Source organism: Salvelinus alpinus, chromosome 18, assembly GCF_045679555.1.
Source record: "Salvelinus alpinus chromosome 18, SLU_Salpinus.1, whole genome shotgun sequence".
Taxonomy (NCBI): domain Eukaryota; kingdom Metazoa; phylum Chordata; class Actinopteri; order Salmoniformes; family Salmonidae; genus Salvelinus; species Salvelinus alpinus.
The window spans coordinates 19856739-19878838 of NC_092103.1; the positions used below are offsets into that span (position 1 = coordinate 19856739).

Consider the following 22100-nt stretch of genomic DNA (forward strand, 5'->3'; position numbering starts at 1 on the left):
TGAATTTAGAAGGCTTGCAAGCAAGGGTTCTCTCTCCCCTCCCCTTTCTTAGAGAGAGAAGTTAACTCCTGCCTCTCCACACCCATGCTCGGCATGCGTCAGTCATCAGAATTAAAAGTGACTTCTTTCTTTTTTAGAGATTAGAGATTTACTCAAATGCAGTCATGTAGTTTATATGCGATACCATACTGCATGGCAGTAGAGATAACATGTTAGAATATCTGGATATCTTTCCAGATTAAATGCTTATAGATGATAATCATGTATGACCAAAGCTGCTTACACCATTATATAACAACATTATATAAAATCTCTATTCTCTCATATTACTAAAATGTCTGTCACCTCCATTTTGTAAATACTAATTGCCATCCTGTGCACGTTACTGAGGGCAAAGCAGTGAAATTATTGACTGAGGCAGAATGAACAATGTACAGTTGAAGTTGTACAGTTGGAAGTTTACATGCACCTTAGCCAAATACATTTAAACTCAGTTTTTCACAGTTCCTGACATTTAATCCTAGTAAAAATTCCCTGTCTTAGGGCAGTTAGGATCACCACTTTATTTTAAGAATGTGAAATGTCAGAATAATAGGAGAGAATTATTCATTTAAAGCTTTTATTTCTTTCATGGTAGCATTGCCTTCAAATTTTTTAACTTGGGTCAAACATTTCGGGTACCCTTCCACAAGCTTCCCACAATAAGTTGGGTGAATTTTGGCCCATTCTTCCTGACAGAGCTGGTGTAACAGAGTCAGGTTTGTAGGCCTCCTTGCTCACACACGCTTTTTCAGGTCTGCCCATGTAACGGATGTGAAATGGCTAGCTAGTTAGCGGGTACGCGCTACTAGCGTTTCAATCAGTTACGTCACTTGCTCTGAAACCTAGAAGTAGTGTTGCACCTTGCTCTGCAAGGGCCGCGGCCTTTGTGGAGCGATGGGTAACGATGCTTCGTGGGCGACCGTTGTTGATGTGTGCAGAGGGTCCCTGGTTCGCGCCCGTGTCGGGGCGAGGGGACGGTTTAAAGTTATACTGTTACATTGATGCTGTTGACCCGGATCACTGGTTGCTGCGGAAAAGGAAGAGGTTGAAAGGGGGGTGAGTGTAACGGATGTGAAATGGCTAGCTAGTTAGCGGATACGCGCTACTAGCGTTTCAATCAGTTACGTCACTTGCTCTGAAACCTAGAAGTAGTGTTGCACCTTGCTCTGCAAGGGCCGCGGCCTTTGTGGAGCGATGGGTAACGATGCTTCGTGGGCGACCGTTGTTGATGTGTGCAGAGGGTCCCTGGTTCGCGCCCGGGTCGGGGCGAGGGGACGCACTAAAGTTATACTGTTACATCCACAAATGTTCTATAGGATTAAGGTCAGGGCTTTGTGATAGCCACTCCAGTACCTTGTCTGTGTTGTCCTTAAGCCATTTTGCCACAACTTTGGAAGTATGCTTGGGGACATTGTTCATTTGGAAGACCCATTTGCGACCAAACTTTAACTTCCTGACTGATGTCTTGAGATGTTGCTTCAATGTATCCACATAATTTCCCTACCTCATGATGCCATCTATTTTGTGAAGTGTACCACTCCCTCCTGCAGCAAAGCACCCCCACAACATGATGCTGCCACCCCCGTGCTTCACGGTTGGGATAGTGTTCTTCAGCTTGCAAGCCTCCCCCTTTTTCCTCCTAACATAACGATGGTCATTATAGCCAAACAGTTCTATTTTTGTTTCATCAGACCAGAGGAGATTTCTCCAAAAAGTACGATCTTTGTCCCCATGTGCAGTTGCAAACCGTAGTCTGGGTTTTTTATGGCGGTTTTGGAGCAGTGGCTTCTCTCTTGCTGAGCAGCCTTTCAGGTTATGTCGATATAGGACTCGTTTTACTGTGGATATAGATACTTTTGTACCCGTTTCCTCCAGCATCTTCATAAGGTCCTTTGCAGTTGTTCTGTGATTGATTTGCATTTTTCACAGCAAAGTACGTTCATCTCCAGGAGACAGGATGCGTCTCCTTCCTGAGCGGTATGACGGCTGGGTGGTCCCAAGGTGTTTATACTTGCGTACTATTGTTTGTACAGATGAACGTGGTACCTTCAGGTGTTTGGAAATTGCTCCCAAGGATGAACCAGACTTGTGGAGGTCTACACTTTTTTTTCTGAGGTCTTGGCTGATTTCTTTTGATTTTCCCATGATGTCTTAACTGCATTGTTGGTTGAGGGCTTGTAAGTAAGCGTTTCACTGTAAGGTCTACACCTGCTGTAATTGACGCATGTGGCAAATACAATTTGATTTGAGGTGGCTTTTAATTTACCATAGTTTTTAACCCTCTTCCGCTTTAGATATACACAAAAGCTGATATAAAAAAGCAGGCATGGTAAATTAGTGGGATTTTGGTCTGTGTATGAAAGGGTCATAAGTGTTTTTTTTTTATTTAACCTTCATTTAACTAAGCAAGTCAGTTAAGAACAAATAAGCAAAGCGAAACGACAGTCCACCATTACTTTAAGACATGAAGGTCAGTCAATCCGGAACATTTCAATAATTTTGAAGGTTTCTTCAAGTGCAGTCGCAAAAACCATCAAGGAAGACCCAGAGCTACCTTTGCTGCAGAGAATAAGTTAATTAGAGTTAAAAGCCTCAGATTGAGATGGTTTGGGATGAGTTGGATCACAGACCGAAGGAAAAGCAGTCAACAAGTGCTCAACATATGTGGGAACTCCTTCAATACTGTTGGAAAAGCATTCCAGGTGAAGCTGGTTGAGAGAATGCCAAGAGTGTGTAAAGCTGTCATCAAGGCAAAGGGTGGCTACTTTGAAGAATCTCAAATGTAAAATATATTTTGATTTGTTTAACACTTTTTTGGTTACTACATGAATCCATTTGTTATTTCATAGTTTTGATGCCTTCACTATTATTCTGCAATGTAGAAAATAGTGAAAATAAAGAAAAACCCTTGAATGAGTAGGTGTTCTAAAACTTTGGACCGATAGTATATACATATACAGTATATAAGTCTGAGACCAGTTTGAGAGTTGATCAATGCTTTTGATCAGATCAGAGTTGATCAGATCAGTCCTGTTACAACATTCAACCTGCAGTTTTCTATTATTTACAGGTTGGTTAATGCTCATTACCTACTGTACTAACTATGTCAACAGCAAATACAAGGGGGATAATGTCTAGCCATTGTTTAAAATTTATCCAATGTCAAAAACATTCCACAGTAAAAAAAAAACTAAAATATATAGATAAAGCATGGCATTTTCCTTTTTTATTCAACCTAAATAGAGTACAAAATGTAATTCCTAACAAATGTAAATGAAATCCAAAACAAAAAAGGAATTTGAAAATGGTGTCGAGGGTAATACATCTCTAGGACATCTCAATAGGTAGTTCCTGCTCTCTCCCATCTTTGCTTGATTTCCCTTTCCTGTGAATTTTAAAAAGAATGTTATAAAATGTCAGAATGTAACACACTTATTGATATTACCATGACATTTAAATATTGTTATCATCCCTTTCCTTAAAAAAGGTTACTGTATTGACTTTGTAAGAGTACCCACTACCTTTGGACAACAAAGAGAACAATAGCAGAGATCACTGCCACGGTGAACACAATTCCTCCTAAAATACCCACGATCAGTCCTGAGACAAGGGCAAACACAACAGACAGTTAAAATGAACTCTTTCATAATGACAATATAGGTCCATTACCAAGATAATCATCAAGATACTACCTAATTTGTTAGGGTTAACATGATCTCAAACTCTAGATAATCGACTCTACAAAAATGGCACAAAAGTTATTGATGTACCTGCATTAGTGGAACTCTCATCTGGGTTAGCTCCTGGCTGTGCAGCACCATGCCTGCCTCCTATGGCTGCAGAAGAACATCTCACATGAACAGGACGAACAAGCATCAGTAATATACTGTAGTTGTAATGAAGTGGTGGAGGAAGGACTTCTAGTGGACTAAAGAAGAAATGTCAAGACAGTTGAAGTCAGCTGAGTGTCTGTTGTGCAGTGTAAGGAGGAATTGCACCTCAATGTCTAAAATGCCCTTCAGTGTCTACAGACTATTTTCATACACATTTCATACATAAACATGCATTTACACATGGCAGTAGAGAGAAAGAGAAATATGTAGGTTCTTTATATTGAAAATGAGGTGTTGTTATCTTTGGGTGCATATTATCATTACCTCAGACGTGGAGGGAGAGATAAGAAATAGTGGTATCACAAAAATAGATAGTGAACTGACCCATGCATGTCTGTTGACAGTGCTCTCTGGTCTCGAAACGGTTGCCATTGCCCTGACAGCCCCCGTAGTGGAAGATACGGCAGGTTCTCTCTTTTGCGTTGTAGTAGTACATCAACAACATGGCAAAGCAACTGCCATGGTCCAATCGAAGGTCACACACTGCATCTGAGAGAGCAGAGAGAAAATATGAGGGATAATTATGGGTTTGATGAACTTCTATGAATAGCTCAACAATTCTTCCTTAAATGGATGGATCATTTTGAGAGAGTAGCGTAGCATAATAATCTGATTATAGAATTGCTGTGTATGCTATGTCTATTTGCTTATTATATGGTTTGGACAATATCTTGTCCATTATGAGTTCATCAATCACTAACCATTATTATACAATCCAATACAGCAATGCAACACTGTACAGTTTGTATCTGTCATATAGACATCCTGTTTGTTAGTCCTCTTTGAATCTACACCTAACAAAATGGCCGCCATACAGCAACCGCTCTCTCTCCCCACTCTCTGTAGCAGCCTACCTGCAGCTGGGTAGAGCTCCTCAAACTTGGCAGAGCAGGCCTCCATGCACGTCCTGTCTGTGTTGAAGCGGTTCTCATTCCCTTCCAGTCCTTTGTAGAAGAAAGGAAAGCAGATGCCTGCCCCCTCATCGTAGTAATACTGCAGTTTAGTGTTATCTTCCTTTCCCTCCACTGGCTTTCCCTCGTCCATCTTCCTACTGCAAAACGGTTCTGAGAGAAGAAGATCATCATTGGGGAGTAGTGAGCTACATTTAGTTCAACTAGTAATTTAATGACATTTTGCAGTAGCTTGGTGGTAGTTTAACTAAATTCAAGTTGCAATTTTCAGTAGTTAATTATTTTTTTGCCATGTAGTGGTGTAGCGAATTACTGGAACTACACAACTTTTTTAGCAAAAATAAAACATGGGTGAAGTATGCAATGCCTAATTCTCACTTTAATCACTTTTGTGTGTGCCTAATTCTCACCTTTTGTTTTTAATAGTCTAAATTACACATTCTGTTAACATCTGACTTCAGAGTGATCTGTTCTTGCAATTTGTAGTCTATGACATTTCAGATTTAGATATAATTTTTCACAAAGTAGTTTGGACGTAGAACTACTTTTTCTAAGTCACTTTAGTTAAATAAGCTATGTTTTTCTTAATGGTAGCTTTAGTATAGCTTGAAGTAATTGTTAACAATTTAAACTATCTTTTCAGAGTAAATTCCCCAACACTGAAGAAGTAACTGACTAGTGACAACCCATGTTCTCTTGACAGTTTTGACGGAGTTCTTTAACAGTAAAAACACAGTGTGGATTTATGATTTGCAAGTGCATTCTCAATCTAGTTTGAACCATCTCAGTTGTGTGATTTCTTCTTTATTTCCAACACACAAGTATGCTTCAAAAGTAAGGGGTTTTAATTCCTAGCATCTTAGCATCATCTTCACACTCAATGTTCCCCTCAAAAAATGTCAAAAAATGTATTATTTGCATCTCAATAATATTGAGAAAGGACCCCATTCACAATGTAAACTCAGCCTTACATGTAAGATGGGATGGAATACATGATATCATCAGTCATTAATTTCCGAGAAAAAAGACATTATTTACACTACTAGATTTAGTAACCGTGTTGGCCTTACTTGATTTTGCTTTGATATAACTGGCATAAAGGAATTATGACAAAGTAGGAGTGCAGGTACTTCTTACAGTAGCACACATTAAAGCAAGGTGATAAAGCAAAGGGTTCATTGAGAGAATGCAGAAATGTAAAGAAACATAGAATATACTCACCAATGGACAAAGCTATAGGAAGCATAACTCCTAGTAAAAAGACATTCAACAGTGGATTTGCCATAATTTTGTCGCTGGTAGGCCAAGACCGTAGATTCCCCCCAACAGAAAGATGTTTGTTCCTTTTCAAATCCTGTTCTATAAGCTTCTGTCCACAGGTATGTAACATTATTTGTACCCCTTATCAATACTTAGGTTTTTATGACCTAGGAGTGTCTTTCTCTCTCATTCGGTCACAGATCCCATGGTGTCAGTCATAAAATAGGTAAATGACTGGCAGTATCTTGCCAAACTCTTTCAATGTTCATGTTTTTATTGTAGTTGAGTAATCAAGCATTTCACACACATAAAGACCTTATGGTAACCTTTCTTTTATCTTCAAAGAAACGTTTGTTACATTGAGCGGAGCTACCCAGAGCTGAGCTACTGCACCATGGGTCAAAGAGAAGAAGGGTAAAAGTATAAAAGTACTAATCCTAACCCTAGAATGGAATACATTTTACTTACAGCAGTAACCCTAGCCATAACCCTAAAGCTAGCTTCATGTCCACATCCTGGTGCAACTCTAAACCTCAGCCACAACCCTAGCCCTAGACTAAACCACGGCCAGCCCTAGCCTTTTGGGGGCCCTAGTTGAGATTTGCCAAAACATTTTAGTGGCCCACCTCTAGATGGCAAAAATAAATAAATAAATAATAATTTCCTGTAATTCTACAAAATTTTTATTTTTGGGTGGTTGGGGCCCCCTGGCGGCCGGGGGCCCTAGGCGACCGTTTATGTCGCTTATGTCCAGGACCGCCCCTGGCCTCAACCATAACCCTAACCCTACCTTCATGTCCACATCCTGATTCAATCCTAACCCTCAACCACAACCCTAACCCTAGCTTCATGTCCACATCCTGATTCAATCCTAACCCTCAACCACAACCCTAACCCTAGCTTCATATCCACATCGCGGTACAAACCTTATTCTAGCCTCATCCACAACCCTAACCCTAATATTGGCATAACCCTAGCCTTTTGTTCAACCTTGGATCAACCCTTACCTTAACTCCTCTAAATCAGGCTCTTCCAAATTCTCAATTTAACCCATGGTCCTGACTCATTGGATAAGAATACCTTATGCTATTACATAAGAATGGATTTGAAGTAGATTTATTTATATCCACGGCCAAATTAATATTATTAATCATACATTTGGGATGTGGCACCAACTCAACAAAAACCCATCTGTGAGTAAACAATATACTTTTCTATTTTTCATTCTCTCGATACAAAAACATAATATATGACATAATATCTGCCATATCTACTTCCTATTTTATAGGGTCTTCCAAAATGTATTTCCTCCTATGTTACATCAGCATCATATGAACAGCCAAGTCTGATATGCAGAAGCAAAGAGGAAATTGCACAGACACACCAATCAGAAAGCTAAACCTTGTTTCCCCCATCCAAATGGTTTATTGGGCCTATAAATAGGCTATTATGTTTACTTATTGTATAATTTTAGGAAGTGCATAAGATTGCTGAACAATGCTATACTTAGTCTCAATAGTCTAAAGGAGATTCCTCTGTTTGTCTGCTTCCCCTCGTCTACACTGATATGAAAGATCCTGAAAGGTAATAAATGTCACATTTCTGAAATCCCCCATACTGCTATCTCTAACCCTTTGTTTTCAGATTACTGCAGATGAAGCATAGAACACTAGGAAAGGAAGCCACTAGACTATTGTGATTAATTCTCCATACAGGTAGTCAAAGCTGAGTTCAAATACATGTGTTTTAGTTATTTTTGTTGTTGTTTGAGTTTCAAATAACACAGCCCAAAACAAGGACTTTTATTTAAGTAAAAGGTTATTTGTCAAAAAACAAATAGTCTTCTAAATTGTAATTGAAAGCATTTTCAAATACCTATTTCAAATTCTATTTTCAAATACCTAGGATAAATGTATGGGAGTTTATTTGAGTTAGTGCATTTGAGCGTAGGACACAGAACTGAGTAAAATAACGTACTTTACTCTGAAAAATGTAATCAGCCAAAATAATCCACGCAGGAATAACAAACCCTAACACACACGACTAACACAAACCAGGAATAATCACGCACAAAACATAACGGGAACCAGAGGGTTAAATAGGGAAATAATAATAACTTAATGGGAACCAGGTGTGTACACTCAAGACATAACAAATGGAAAACAGAAACATGGATCGGTGGCAGCTAGAAAGCCGGTGACGACGACGGAAGTCGTGACACCTATAAAACATGACTGGTATCAGTTTACAGTCAGGGCAGGTAATATAACATGCCTGAGAGCTACATCAGAGAGGCTGGCCTAGTTATTATGACAGAGTCAACAGAGCCGTTTCGATGACCAGCAATGAGAATGATGGTACTGTGATATTACATGTATTTCATTTAATCTTAAACATACTGTATATATTCAATATTGTATGGTAAATTGGAATGGACATTAAGTATCCAATACAAGTGTGTCTTTTAGAAAAAAAACATAGTTACACCCTGATCTGTTTCACATGTCTTTGCTTGTCTTCACCCCCCTCCAGGTGTCGCCCATCTTCCCATTATCCCCTGTGTATTTATACCCGTGTTCTCTGTTTGAGAACACAGGTCCAAATCTCTCTGGGTGCTTATTGACTCTGGGGACGACGAGAGCTTGATGGACACTACCCTGGTGTCGGCGCTGGGCATCTCCACACAACCACTCTCCATTCCCATGGACACCAGACCATTGGACGGACACTTTATTGGCAGTCACCCACACTACGTTTCCCATTAACGTGAGAGTGTCGGGCAATCACAGTGGGAGTATGCAGTTCCTGCCCATTGAATCCCCTCATGCACCCATGATTTTGTGGTTCTCCTGGCTCCAGAGGCACAATCCTCTGATCGACTGGGCTACTGGCTCTATCCTGGGTTGGAGCCAGTTTTGCCATGTGCATTGCCTGAAGTCGGCGCAGCCTGCCCCAGGATGTCTTCCTGCGGGCTTGGGAGAAGCCCCAAACCTCTCTGCCGTTCCCGCGGAATACCAGGACCTCCGGGAGGTTTTCAGCAATGCCCGTGCCACCTTGCTTCCTCCGCATCGGCACTATGGCTGCGCCATCGACCTTCTCCCGGGCACTACATCTCCTCGAGGGCGACTTTATTCCCTGTCGGATCCGGAGACCAAAGCGAAGGGTATATTGAGGACTCTCTCACTGCTGGGTTTATACGTCCCTCTTCCTCCCCCGCCGGCGCAGGGTTCTTCTTTGTGGAAAAGAAGGACAACACCCTGCATCCGTGTATCGACTACCGGGGTCTCAATTTCATTACGGTTAAAAACCGTTACTCGCTACCACTTATCTCCTCAGCTTTCGAGCCTCTCCAGGGGGCAACCATCTTCTCCAAGTTGGACCTTCGGAATGCCTACCATTTGGTTCGGATACAGGAAGGGGTAGAGTGGAAAACTGCTTTTAATACGGCTAGTGGGCACTACGAGTAACTGGTGATGCCATTCAGACTGACCAACGATCCCGCAGTATTCCAGGCCCTGGTCAATGATGTGCTCCGGGGCATGTTCAACCGATTTGTGTTTGTCTACCTCGACGACATCTTCATCTATTCCCGGTCAGCTCAAGAGCACGACCTCCATGTCCGACAGATCCTCCAGCGTCTCCTGGAGAACCAGCTGTTCATGAAGGCGGAGAAGTGTGAGTTCCATTGCACCACCATCTCCTTCCTAGGATACGTCATCGTCGCAGGGAGTGTGCAAATGGACCCTGACAAGGTGAGAGCAGGGGTGGATTGGCCTCAACCCACATCCAGAGTGCAGATGCAGCATTTCCTGGGGTTTGCCAATTTCTACCGTCATTTCATCTGGGGTTACAGCATCCTTGCTTCCCCTCTCTCTGCACTCACCTCTCCCAAGGTGCCGTTCATATGGTCTCCAGCAGCTGACAGGGCGTTCTCTGACCTCAAGCAGCGATTCACTACAGCCCCCATCTTAATCCATTCAGACCGGTCGACGCCTTGGACGTCGGAGTGGGGGCTGTCCTGTCCCAACACTTTGCCCAGGACCAGAGGCTGCATCCATGCGCCTTCCTTTTGCATCGCCTTAACCCCGCAGAGAGGAACTACGACGTGGGAAATCGAGAATTACTCACTGTCAATATGGCGTAGGAGGAGTGGAGGCAATGGTTAGAAGGGGTAGAAAAGCCATTTTTGGTGTGGATGGACCATAAGAACCTGGAATATCTCTGCACCGCCAAGCACCTCAACTTCAGGCATGCGAGGAGGGGTGGCCAGTCCTCTTCTGACTGTGCCGGGTGGAGATTATAACAGAACATGGCCAAGATGTTCAAATGTTCATAGATGACCAGCAGGGTCAGATAATAATAATCACAGTGGTTGTAGAGGGTGCAACAGGTCAGCACCTCAGGAGTAAATGTCAGTTGGCTTTTCATAGCCGATCATTCAGAGTTAGAGACAGCAGGTGTGGTAGAGAGAGAGTCCAAATTAGCAGGTCCGGGACAAGGTAGCACGTCCAGTGAACAGGTCAGGATTCCATAGCCACAGGCAGAACAGTTGAAACTGGAGAAGCAGCATGAGCAGATGGACTGGGGACAGCAAGGAGTCATCAGGCCAGGTAGTCCTGAGGCATGGCCTTAGGGGTTAGGTCCCCCCAGAGAAGAGAGAGAGTAAGAGAGAGAATTAGAGGGAGCATACTTAAATTCACACAGGACACCAGATAAGACAGGAGAAATACTCCAGATATAACAGACTGACTCTAGCCCCCCGACACAAACTGTTGCAGCATAAATACTGGAGGCTGAGACAGGAGTGGTCGGGAGACACTGTGGCCCTGTCCGACGATACCACGGGACATGGGCAAACAGGCAGGATATAACCCCACCCACTTTGCCAAAGGACAGCCCCCACACCACTAGAGGGATATCTTCAAACACAAACCTACTACCCCGAGACAAGACCGAGTATAGCCCACGAAGATCTCCCCCACGGCACGTACCCGAGAGGGGCGCCAACCCGGACAGGAAGATCACGTCAGTGACTCAACCCACTCAAGTGACGCACCCCTCCTAGGGACGGCAAGGAAGCGCACCAGTAAGCCAGTGACTCAGCCCCCGTAATAGGGTTAGAGGCAGAGAACCCCAGTGGAGAGGGGGGAACCGGCCAGGCAGACAGCAAGGGTGGTTCGTCGCTCCAGTGCCTTTCTGTTCACCTTCTCACCCTTGGGCCAGACTACACTCAATCATAGGACCTACTGAACTACTTATCGGCCCTTTCCCCATCTCCAAGATCCTTAGCCCCTCTGCTGTTCGCCTTCTGTTGCCCCGTACCCTCCGTATACATACCATTTTTCATGTGTCCAGAATTAAACCTACGCCCTCTGTCTCCTGTTTATATACCTGTGTTCTCTGTTGCCAGTTCGTCATGTCACGTCAAGTCTACCAGTGTGTTTTTCCATACTCCTGTTTTCCAGTCCCTGTTTTCTAGTCCTCCCGGTTCTTGACTTTTCTGCCTGCCCTGACCCTGAGCCCGCCTGCCATACCATTCTGCCTGCCCTGACCTCGAGCCTGTCTGCCATCCTGTTCCCATCTGACTCTGAATTGGTTTACGAACTTCTGCCTGTCCTCGACCTGCCTCTTGCCTGCCCCTTGTCTATTATTAAATATCAGAGACTCTAACCATCTGCCTCCTGGGTCTGCATTTGGGTCTCATCCTGTGTTGTGATACTATGGAGGAACAATGGGTACATTTTGAAGATGCACATGCTCATCCCCAGAATCTTTGTATGTGTCTATTTTAAAAGGATAACGCTAAGGACATTAACAACTTCATAGTTATGAACACTATAACAATATGGAAGAAAATTAAATGTATTCTACAAGAACCAATATCACTCCCTAAAAACAACTTTATGGAACAATCCCTGAATAGCTTTTCAGAATTCACCATTAAATTGGTCCAGATGGAAAACTAAAGGCATAGAAACTGTAAATGACTTGGTAACAGGAAATACATTTATTTTCATGACCAAATAATTTTTTGGGGGACTGACCAAAAGTTACATGTCACAAAGTTTTTATTTTACATCTTTTAGACATCAGAGCAACTTTGAGGGAACCATATTTGAGTCAGAAAATGATGTTCATATGATAGGGAAGATATACAAAACCTTGCAGAGAGCCTATCCAACTGACAATCTCTTAGATTTTTTTTTACTATTGGTACTTAAAAAGAACTGCTATCGGTACAAGATGGAGGGAAAGTTGGAACATAAATAGTAAAATTCAAGTTAATGAAAATTGATGCTTAATCCAGTATAAACTAAAGTATAGAATTTATTATACAAGAGACAAAATTCTGAAAATTAACAATGAGTCAACTAACAATGACTCAATAATCCATACTTTCTGGGAATACTATAAAGTCCGGAAGTTATGGGTGGAGCTAGAAAGTTGGCTGTCAGAAGAATTACAATGTAAACATACTTTTAAACTGTCTGTTTTAATTATTTATTATTTAAATATTGAAATAGCATGGGCGACCGAGAAAAACGAATTGGCACAATTTAAGGCCAAGTGGCAGACAATAATGGAGGCACTAGGGATGGAGGTGTGAGTATGCGGGTCTGGGCAGATGAGATGTAGACAATGTTTGTGTGTGTCTTGTTGTGCCAATTTCCTGTATTACCAAATGAGGAGAGTTACAAACCACACACCAGTCAGAGTTATACTTAAATTTCATCTTTAATAATATGAGCTTTACCATAGCCCTGTGACTTTCAACAATTCACTATCTATAATGAATTGTTGAGAGTCCCAACATAATGGCAACTGAGATCTTTTATAGCAAAGATACACCCCTCTCAACTTACATGATGAACCACAGATCTTAGGAACTCTTCACAAAGGGCATTTTGCTTGAGAAAGGAGTATCCCTTAGCCAGATTGCATTCGCTATAAATTATCACTCAGTTTGGTCTCTAAAACAAGGTACTAATCTCGTTCCTGGTACTTCATAGTACCAAAACATTACCTCATCCAAGGCATAACTCAATTGTCAACTCTATATACTCCCATCTCAAGTAAACCTGCCTCTTCGCCCCACTCATGGACAAGCTCACTGAGGGGAGTGACTTGCGCACAGACATTGTGGAGCCAAGAGATAATTGGTTCCCCCTTAATCACGCCATCCCTTCACATGGTTTAACAGATACATTCACATATGAAGACAATGTTCCATTCTGTACTCCTCCCTTTCTGATATTCTGCATCTTACCAGAGACATGTAAAAGACAAGCCTGACCTCTCCCCTCTCTGGGCCCCAAGTGACTGAGCCCTAGCTGAGAAGGGAAAAGTGCAACTGCCAACAGTATAGTCCAAAGGGATACATTCTAATGAGAAGTATCTCACATAAGCATATTATGTAAATAAAACATCTTATTTATCTATGTTACCCAACTAATTCTGATTCATCCGCCACAGTCTGTAAATTGTTGTTCATTTGTATCTGGCTTGTGTAATTTTTTGTAAATATATAACAAAATGAATAATAAGAAGTAATGTGGATGTCATTAGTTTAAAGTTGATTCCAGTCAAGATAATTCAAAGATAATGACCCCCCCCCTTGAATGATGATGATTAAACAGTCTTTCTTGTGCTGTCTGACAAGGCGTAGGTGTCCTTCAATCGGCCTGTTAAAACAGCATTTCTCAGGGTGGGGACCTCTGCAAAAGGCATGTATGTGTCTCCTGTTGAAACCAAGCAGAGGGAAATGTCAGTTTGTTGCTTTAAACATTTTGACTGCAAAAAAAGACAACCTGGAACATCACCAGTATCTAATTCTATAGGACCAAGAGGAATCAGTTGCAACCCACCAGTGGACCACAAACATTAGAATTCCTGCAGGGGAGAGTGAAGTAAGTTGAGCCAATGTCAAGTTGAGCAAATGTAAGTGTTTTCTACCCAAGCGTGATGCAAGGCATTATCGCTGGGATACGAGGTAACAACAGGGGCTGGCCTATGTTAAAATTGTTTTAAAAAGTACAAAGTGTTTGTTAGGTGTTAAGCCTGTGTTAAAATATTACTAAAAGACAAAAAAAGCTATTGTGATTGTGTTGAATTGTGTTTGGGAAATAAAAACTTTAAAAAAGGTAGTGGTAATATTTAATTCAATACAGACATTTGTAGGTGGCTTAACTTACCCTGTCCCAAGGCTCAACTTACTCTATACCCGGGATATGGACAAGCTATGTTTTCAAAACTGTTTACATGAATTCTGATTATTTCCAGGGATACACAACATCCTGAAATATACACTATATATACAATTAGTGGATTCGGCTATTTCAGCCTCACCCGTTGCTGACAGGTGTATAAAATCGAGCACACAGCCATGCAATCTCCATAGACAAAAATTGGCTGTAGAATGGCCTTACTGAAGACCTCAGTGACTTTCAACGTGGCACCATCATAGGATGCCACCTTTCCAACAAGTCAGTTCATCAGATTTCTGCCCTGCTAGAGCTGCCTCGGTCTGTAAGTGCTGTTATTGTGAAGTGGAAATGTCTAGGTGCAACAACGGCTCAGCCGCGAAGTGGTAGACCACACAAGCTCACAGAATGGGACTGCCGAGTGCTGAAGCGTGTAGCGCGTAAAGATCGTCTGTCTTCGGTTGCAACACTCACTACGGAGTTCCAAACTGCCTCTAGAAGCAACGTCAGCACAATAACTGTTCGTCGGGAGCTTCATGAAATGGGTTTCCTTGGTCGAGCAGCCGAACACAAGCGTCGGCTGGCGTCGGATGATGTGGTGTAAAGCTCGCTGCCATTGGACTCTGGAGCAGTGGAAATGCGTTCTCTGGAGTGATGAATCACGCTTCACCATCTGGCAGTCCGACGGACCAATCAGGGTTTGGCGGATGCCAGGAGAACGCTACCTGCCTGAATGCATAGTGCCAACTGTACAGTTTGGTGGAGGAACTGTTTTTTTTTATGGCTCAGGCTACAGCATACAATGACATTCTAGACGATTCTGTGCTTCCAACAAGTTGGTGAAGGCCCTTTCCTGTTTCAGCATGACAATGCCCCCTGTGCACAAAGCGAGGTCCATACAGAAATGCTTTGTCGAGATCGGTGTGGAAGAACTTGACTGGCCTGCACAGAGCCCTGACCTTAACCCCATCGAACTCTTTGTTAGAAAGAATAATATATTTCCCTTGACGGAGTGATGCTGAATATAAAAAATGGCTCCACTTACCCCACTCTCCCCTACAGATATTCCTATTCAAGCAACGTTTCGTAGTGGCTGGGTGGACCATTTGGTATAATGTTCCAGGACTTCTCCTAGCTCACCGTATGGCAGGCCCTGCTTTCTCCTGGACTGCTCAGTGTCGAAGAACGTTTCATGCTTCTCCCAGTGCTGGTCACATGAAGCACACAGGAAGCTGGACTGGAAGATAACACAGCGACATCCTGGGGGCCATAAGACACCATTGCACACTGGAGTAAACATGGCGACGGAGAAGAAGGCAAACGTTTTACATGCCCCCAGCCGATTGTGTTTTTTTGTTTGTTTATTTGCAACTTATTTTTATATCTTATATTTTTACTTATTTTGTACATAATGTTGCTGCTACCGTCTATTATGACCCAAAATAACTTCTTGACATCAGGACTGCGATTACTCACCAAGGACTAGCAGAATCCTTTTTTTCATTTCACGACTCTGACGAGCCCGACGCGAAGGATATACTGCTTCCTCGGGAACAGGCCCCGATCCCCGGGATCTGCGTGAAGAGGAGACGGAGAAAGAGGGGCCGAAGGCCGGGCTGCCTTCTGAGAATTCGTAGGTGATCGAATAAACCCCCACTTCCCTCCATTCTACTAGCAAACGTGCAATCTTTGGAGAATAAAATCTACGAGTTACGCGGAAGATTAAACTACCAACGGGACATAAAAAACTATAACATCGTGTGCTTCACAGAGTCGTGGCTGAACGACGACAATATCAACATACAGCTGGCTGGTTATACGATGTACCGGTAGGATAGAACAGCGGTGTCTGGTAAGACAAAGGGCGGTGGACTATGTATTTTTGAAAAGAACATCTGGTGCACGATATCAAAGGAAGTCTCGAGCTATTGCTCGCCTGAGGTAGAGTATCTCATGATAAGCTGTAGACCACACTACCTACCGAGAGAGTTTTCATCTGTATTCTTTGCAGCTGTTTACATACCACCAGAGTCAGAGGCTGGCACTAAGACAGCATTGAATGAGCTGTATTCCGCCATAAGCAAACAAGAAAATGCTCCCCCAGAGGCGGCGCTCCTAGTAGCCAGGGTCTTTAATGCAGGGAAACTTAAATCCGTTTTATCAAATTTCTATCATCCTGTAAATGTGCAACCAGAGGAAAAATAAATCTGGATCACCTATAATCCACACACAGAGACGTATATAAAGCTTTCCCTCACCCTCCATTTGGCAAATCTGACCATAATTCTATCCTCCTGAATCCTGCCTACAAGCAAAATTAAAGCAGGAAGCACCAGTGACGAGATCAATAAAAAAGTGGTCAGATGAAGCAGATGCTAAGCTACAGGACTATTTTGCTAGCAGAGACTGGAATATGTTCAGAGATTCCTCCGATGGCATTACATCAGTCACTGGCTTCATCAATAAGTGCATCGATGACATCGTCCCCACAGTGACCGTATATGTACATACCCCAACCAGAAGCCATGGATTACAGGCAGCATCCGCACTGAGCTAAAGGCTAGAGCTTCCGCTTTCAAGGACTGGGACTCTAACCCAGAAGCTTATAAGAAATCCCGCTATGCCCTCTGACGAACCATCAAACAGGCAAAGCATCAATACAGGACTAAGATCGAATCGTACTACACCGGCTCTGATGCTCGTGGGATGTGGCAGGGCTTGCAAACTATTACAGACTACAAAGGGAAGCACAGCCGAGAGCTGCCCAGTGACACGAGCCTACCAGATGAGCTAAACTACTTCTATGCTTGCTTCAAGGCAAATAATACTGAAACATGCATGAGAGCACCAGCTGTTCCCAGAAGACTGTGTGATCACGCTCTCCACAGCCGATGTGAGTAAGACCTTTAAATAGGTCAACATTCACAAGGCTGCAGTGCCAGACAGATTACCAGGAAGTGTAGTACTGCGAGCATGCGCTGACCAACTGGCAAATGTCTTCACTGACATTTTCAACGTCTCCCTGAACCAGTCTGTAATACCAACATGTTTCAAGCAGACCACCATCTGTGCCTGTGCCCAAGAACACAAATGTAACCTGCCTAAATGACTACCGACCCGTAGCACTCACATCTGTAGCCATGAAGTGCTTTGAAAGGCCGGTCATGGCTCACATCAACACCATCATCCCAGAAACTCTAGACCCACTCCAATTTGCATACCGCCCCAACAGATCCACAGATGATGCAATCTCTATTGCACTCCACACTGCCCTTCCCCACCTGGACAAAAGAAACACCTACAGTTGAAGTCGGAAGTTTACATACACCTTAGCCAAATACAATTAAACTCAGTTTTTCACAATTCCCGACATTTAATCCCAGTAAAATTTCCCTGTCTTAGGCCAGTTAGGATCACCACTTTCTTTTAAGAATGTGAAATGTCAGAATAATAGTGGAGAGAATGATTTATTTCAGCTTTAATTTCTATCATCACATTCCCAGTGGGTCAGAAGTTTACATACACTCAGTTAGTATTTGGTAATATTGCCTTCAAATTGTTTGATTTGGGTCAAACGTTTCGGGTAGCCTTCCACAAGCTTTCCAAAATAAGTTGGTGGTGTAATTGAGTCAGGTTTGAAGGCATCCTTGCTCGCACACGCTTTTTCAGTTATGCCCACAGGTTTTCTATAGGATTAAGGTCAGGGCTTTGTGATGGCCACTCCAATACCTTGACTTTGTTGTCCTTTAGCCATTTTGCAACAACATTGGAAGTATGCTTGGTGTCATTGTCCATTTGGAAGACCCATTTGCGACCAAGCTTTAACTTCCTGACTGATGTCTTGAGATGTTGCTTTTTTTTTTCCTGCCTGATGATGCCATCTATTTTGTGAAATGCACCAGTCCCTCCTGCAGCAAAGCACTCCCACAACATGATGCTGCCACCCCCGTGCTTCACGGTTGGGATGGTGTTCTTCAGCTTGCAAGCCTCTCCCTTTTTCCTCCAAACATAATGATGGTCATTATGGCCAAACAGTTCTATTTTTGTTTCATCAGACCAGAGGAGATTTCTCCAACAAGTACGATCTTTGTCCCCATGTGCAGTTGCAAACCGTAGTCTGGCTTTTTTATGGCGGTTTTGGAGCAGTGGCGTCTCCCTTGCTGAGCAGCCTTTCAGGTTATGTCGATATAGGACTTGTTTTACTGTGGATATAGATACTTTTGTACCTGTTTCCTCCAGCATCTTCATAAGGTCCTTTGTGGTTGTTCTGTGATTGATTTGCATTTTTCGCAGCAAAGTACATTCATCTATAGGAGACAGAACGCGTCTCCTTCCTGAGCGGTATGATGGCTGCGTGGTCCCATGGTGTTTATACTTGCGTACTTGTCAAGCCCTGAACATAGAGAGCCTTTATTCTCTATTTTGGTTAGGTCGGGGTGTGACGAGGGTGGGTGATCTAGTGTGTTGATTTCTATGTTGGCCTGGTATGGTTCCCAATCAGAGGCAGCTGTTTATCGTTGTCTCTGATTGGGGATCATATTTAGGCTGCCATCTCACCACTGTGTTTTGTGGGATCTTGTTTGTGTGTAGTTGCCTGTGAGCACTCCATGACTTCACATTTCGTTTGCTGTTTATTGTTTTTGTGAGTTTCCTTTATTAAAAATGTGGAACCCAAATCACGCTGCACGTTGGTCTGAGTATATTCCCAGTTCGTACGACGATCTGGACAGAAGATCCCACCACAACAGGACCAAGCAGCGTGCCCAGGAAGAGAAGGTATCCTGGGCTTGGGAGGAGATAAAGGAGGAGAAGACATCCTGGACTTGGGAGGAAATTATGGCTGGAGACGAAAGCCTTCCGTGGAAGCAGACGCAGGGAGAGAAGGGAGGACAGCGACGACGCCGGGGTTCGCGGCCACAGAGTAAGACCAAAAGACAGCCCAAATTATGTTTTTTGGGGGGGAACACGGGGTGGTCGGTGGAGCCGAGGAATGAGCCAAAGACCGTCAGGGAGTCGAAGGAGGAACTCGATGAAAGATTCCGGAGAGAGGTGGTGGCGATGAGAGTGCTGCAGCGTGAGCGTGCTGATGAGCGTGACACCAGTCCGGTGTCATCTGCACCGGTTTCACACATCTGGTCTCCAGTGCGCCTCCACAGTCCGGTACGTCCTGTGTCTCCTCCACGCACTCGCCTTGAAATGTGTGTCCCCGTTCCGGTACAATTTGTGCCGGTTCTACGCACCAGGTCTCCAGTGCGCATACACAGCCCAGTACGTCCTGTGCCAGCTCCCCGCACTCGCCATGCGAAGTGTGTCATTGTTCCGGTACAATTTGTGCCGGTTCTACGCACCGGGTCTCCAGTGCGCCTCCACAGCCCAGTACGTCCGGTGCTAGCTCATCGCACTCACCGTGCGGAGTGTGTTATCGTTCCAGCACCATCTGTGCCAGCTCTACGCACCAGGTCTCCAGTGCGCCTCCACAGCCCAGTACGTCCTGTGCCTCCTCCTCGCACTCTCCCTGAAGTGTGTGTCCCCAGTCCGGTACGTCCTGTGCCTGCTCCTCGCACTCTCCCTCAAGTGTGCCTTCCCAGTCAGGTACGTCCTGTGCCTGCTCCCCGCACTCGCCTTGAAGTGCGTGTCCCCAGTCCGGTACGTCCTGTGCCTGCTCCTCGCACGCTCCCTCAAGTGCGCCTTCCCAGTCAGGTACGTCCTGTGCCTGCTCCCCGCACTCGCCCTGAAGTGCGTGTCACCAGTCCGGTGCCACCTGTGCCGGCCCCACACATCAGGCCTCCAGTGCGCCTCCCCAGTCCAGAGCGTCAGGCGACGGTCCCCAGTCCAGAGCTTCAGGCGACGGTCCCCAGTCCAGAGCTTCCGGTGACGAGTCCCAGTCCAGAGCTTCCGGTGACGAGTCCCAGTCCAGAGCTTTCGGCTACGAGTCCCAGTCCAGAGCTTCCGGCGACGGTTCACAGTCCAGTGCTTCTGGCCACGTTTCACAGTCCGGAACCTCTTGAGACGGTCCACAGTCCGGAACCTCCTGCGACGGTCCACGGTCCGGAACCTCCTGCGACGGTCCACGGTCCAGTACCTCCAGCTCTAGGGCAGGAGCCTTCCTCTGCGCCGATGCCCAGTCCGAGCACGGCGTCCAGTCCAGCTCCATGGCAGGAGCCCTTCTCTGTGCCGATGCCCAGACCAGGCACGGCGTCCAGTCCCGCTCCATGGCAGGAGCCTTCCTCTGCGCCGATGTCCAGTCCAGGCACGGCGTCCAGTCCCGCTCCATGGCAGGAGCCTTCCTCTGCGCCGGTGCACAGTCCAGGCACGGCGGTCAACTCAGCTCCATGTCCGGAGCCTTCTTCGGCGCCGGTGCCCAGTCCGGGTGCGGCATACAACCCAGCTCCATGGCCGGGGCCCTCCTCTGCGCCGATGCCCAGTCCTGGCACGGCGTTCTACCCGGCTCCATGGCCGGACCCGGGGGCAAAGTCCCGCACCAGAGCCGCCACCGATGCTGGTGAATCCACGAGCGGAGTGGGTACTTCGCCCCGCACCGGAGCTGCCACCGACGCTAGACGCCACCGACGCTCCCCTATAGAGTCAGGTTTTGCAGCCAGAGTCCGCACCTTTGGGGGGGTACTGTCATGCCCTGACCATAGAGAGCCTTTTATTCTCTATTTTGGTTAGGTCGGGGTGTGACTAGGGTGGGTGATCTAGTGTGTTGATTTCTGTGTTGGCCTGGTATGGTTCCTAATCAGAGGCAGCTGTTTATCATTGTCTCTGATTGGGGATCATATTTAGGCAGAGTTTCCTTTATTAAAAATGTGGAACCCAAATCACGTTGCACGTTGGTCTGAGTATATTTCCAGTTCGTACGACGATCGTGACAGTACTATTGTTTGTACAGATGAACGTACCTTCAGGCCTATGGAAATTGCTCCCAAGGATGAACCAGACTGGTGGAGGTCTACAATTTTTTTTCTGAGGTCTTGGCTGATTTATTTTGATTTTCCCATGATGTCAAGCAAAGAGGCACTGAGTTTGAAGGTAGGCCTTGAAATACATCCACAGGTACACCTCCAATTTACTCAAATTATGTCAATTAGCCTATCAGAACCTTCTAAAGCCACAACATCATTTTCTGGAATTTTCCATGCTGTTTAAAGGCACAGTCAACTTAGTGTATGTAAACTTATGACCAACTGGAATTGTGATACAGTGAATTATAAGTGATAATCTGTCTGTAAACAATTGTTGGGAAAATTATTTGGGTCATGCACAAAGTAGATGTCCTAACCGACCAAAACTATAGTTTGTTAACAAGAAATTTGTGGAGTGGTTGAAAAACGAGTTTTAATGACTCCAACCTAAGTGTATGTAAACTTCCGACTTCAACTGTATGTGAGAATGCTATTCATTGACTACAGCTCAGCGTTCAACACCATAGTGCCCTCAAAGCTCATCAATAAGCTAAGGACCCTGGGACTAAACACCTCCTTCTGCAACTGGATCCTGGACTTCCTGACGGGCTGCCCCCAGGTGGTAATGGTAGGTAGCAACACATCCGCCACGCTGATCCTCAACACAGGGGCCCCTCAGGGGTGCGTGCTCAGTCCCCTCCTGTACTCCCTGTTCACTCATGACTGCACGGCCAGGCACGACTCCAACACCATCATTAAATTTGCCGATGACACAACAGTGGTAGGCCTGATCACCGACAACGATGATGCAGCCTATAGGGAGGAGGTCAGAGACCTGGCCGTGTGGTGCCAGGACAACAACCTCTCCCTCAACGTGATCAAGACTAA

The 22100-nt window shown here is 44.7% G+C and overlaps 1 protein-coding gene and 1 long non-coding RNA gene across 2 annotated transcripts; both read right to left on the reverse strand.

The window, feature by feature from the left end:
* Nucleotides 1–3238: 3238 nt before the first annotated feature.
* Nucleotides 3239–6222, reverse strand: LOC139543966 (boophilin-H2-like). Its single transcript, XM_071350573.1, has 6 exons — nucleotides 6068–6222; nucleotides 4790–4999; nucleotides 4260–4424; nucleotides 3813–3878; nucleotides 3564–3642; nucleotides 3239–3427 (listed from the first exon to the last, which is right to left on the reverse strand). Exons 1-6 carry the CDS (start codon nucleotides 6129–6131, stop codon nucleotides 3370–3372), a joined length of 642 nt encoding a protein of 213 aa, XP_071206674.1. The 5' UTR covers nucleotides 6132–6222; the 3' UTR covers nucleotides 3239–3369.
* A 6601-nt stretch (nucleotides 6223–12823) lies between these two features.
* On the reverse strand, nucleotides 12824–18061 carry LOC139543967 (uncharacterized). The gene is made up of 3 exons (XR_011668779.1): nucleotides 15784–18061; nucleotides 15448–15567; nucleotides 12824–13845 (listed from the first exon to the last, which is right to left on the reverse strand). It is a non-coding gene; the product is annotated as an uncharacterized lncRNA (long non-coding RNA).
* Between the last annotated feature and the right edge of the window lie 4039 nt (nucleotides 18062–22100).

Coding starts and splice junctions, on each gene's coding strand:
- LOC139543966 (XM_071350573.1), bottom strand. CDS start 6,131: ATGGCAAATCCACTGTTGAATGTCTTTTTACTAGGAGTTATGCTTCCT. Junction 4,425..4,789: donor GGAGCTCTACCCAGCTGCAG/GTAGGCTGCTAC, acceptor CTGCTCTCTCAG/ATGCAGTGTGTGACCTTCGA. Junction 3,428..3,563: donor GTTCTCTTTGTTGTCCAAAG/GTAGTGGGTACT, acceptor TAAAATTCACAG/GAAAGGGAAATCAAGCAAAG.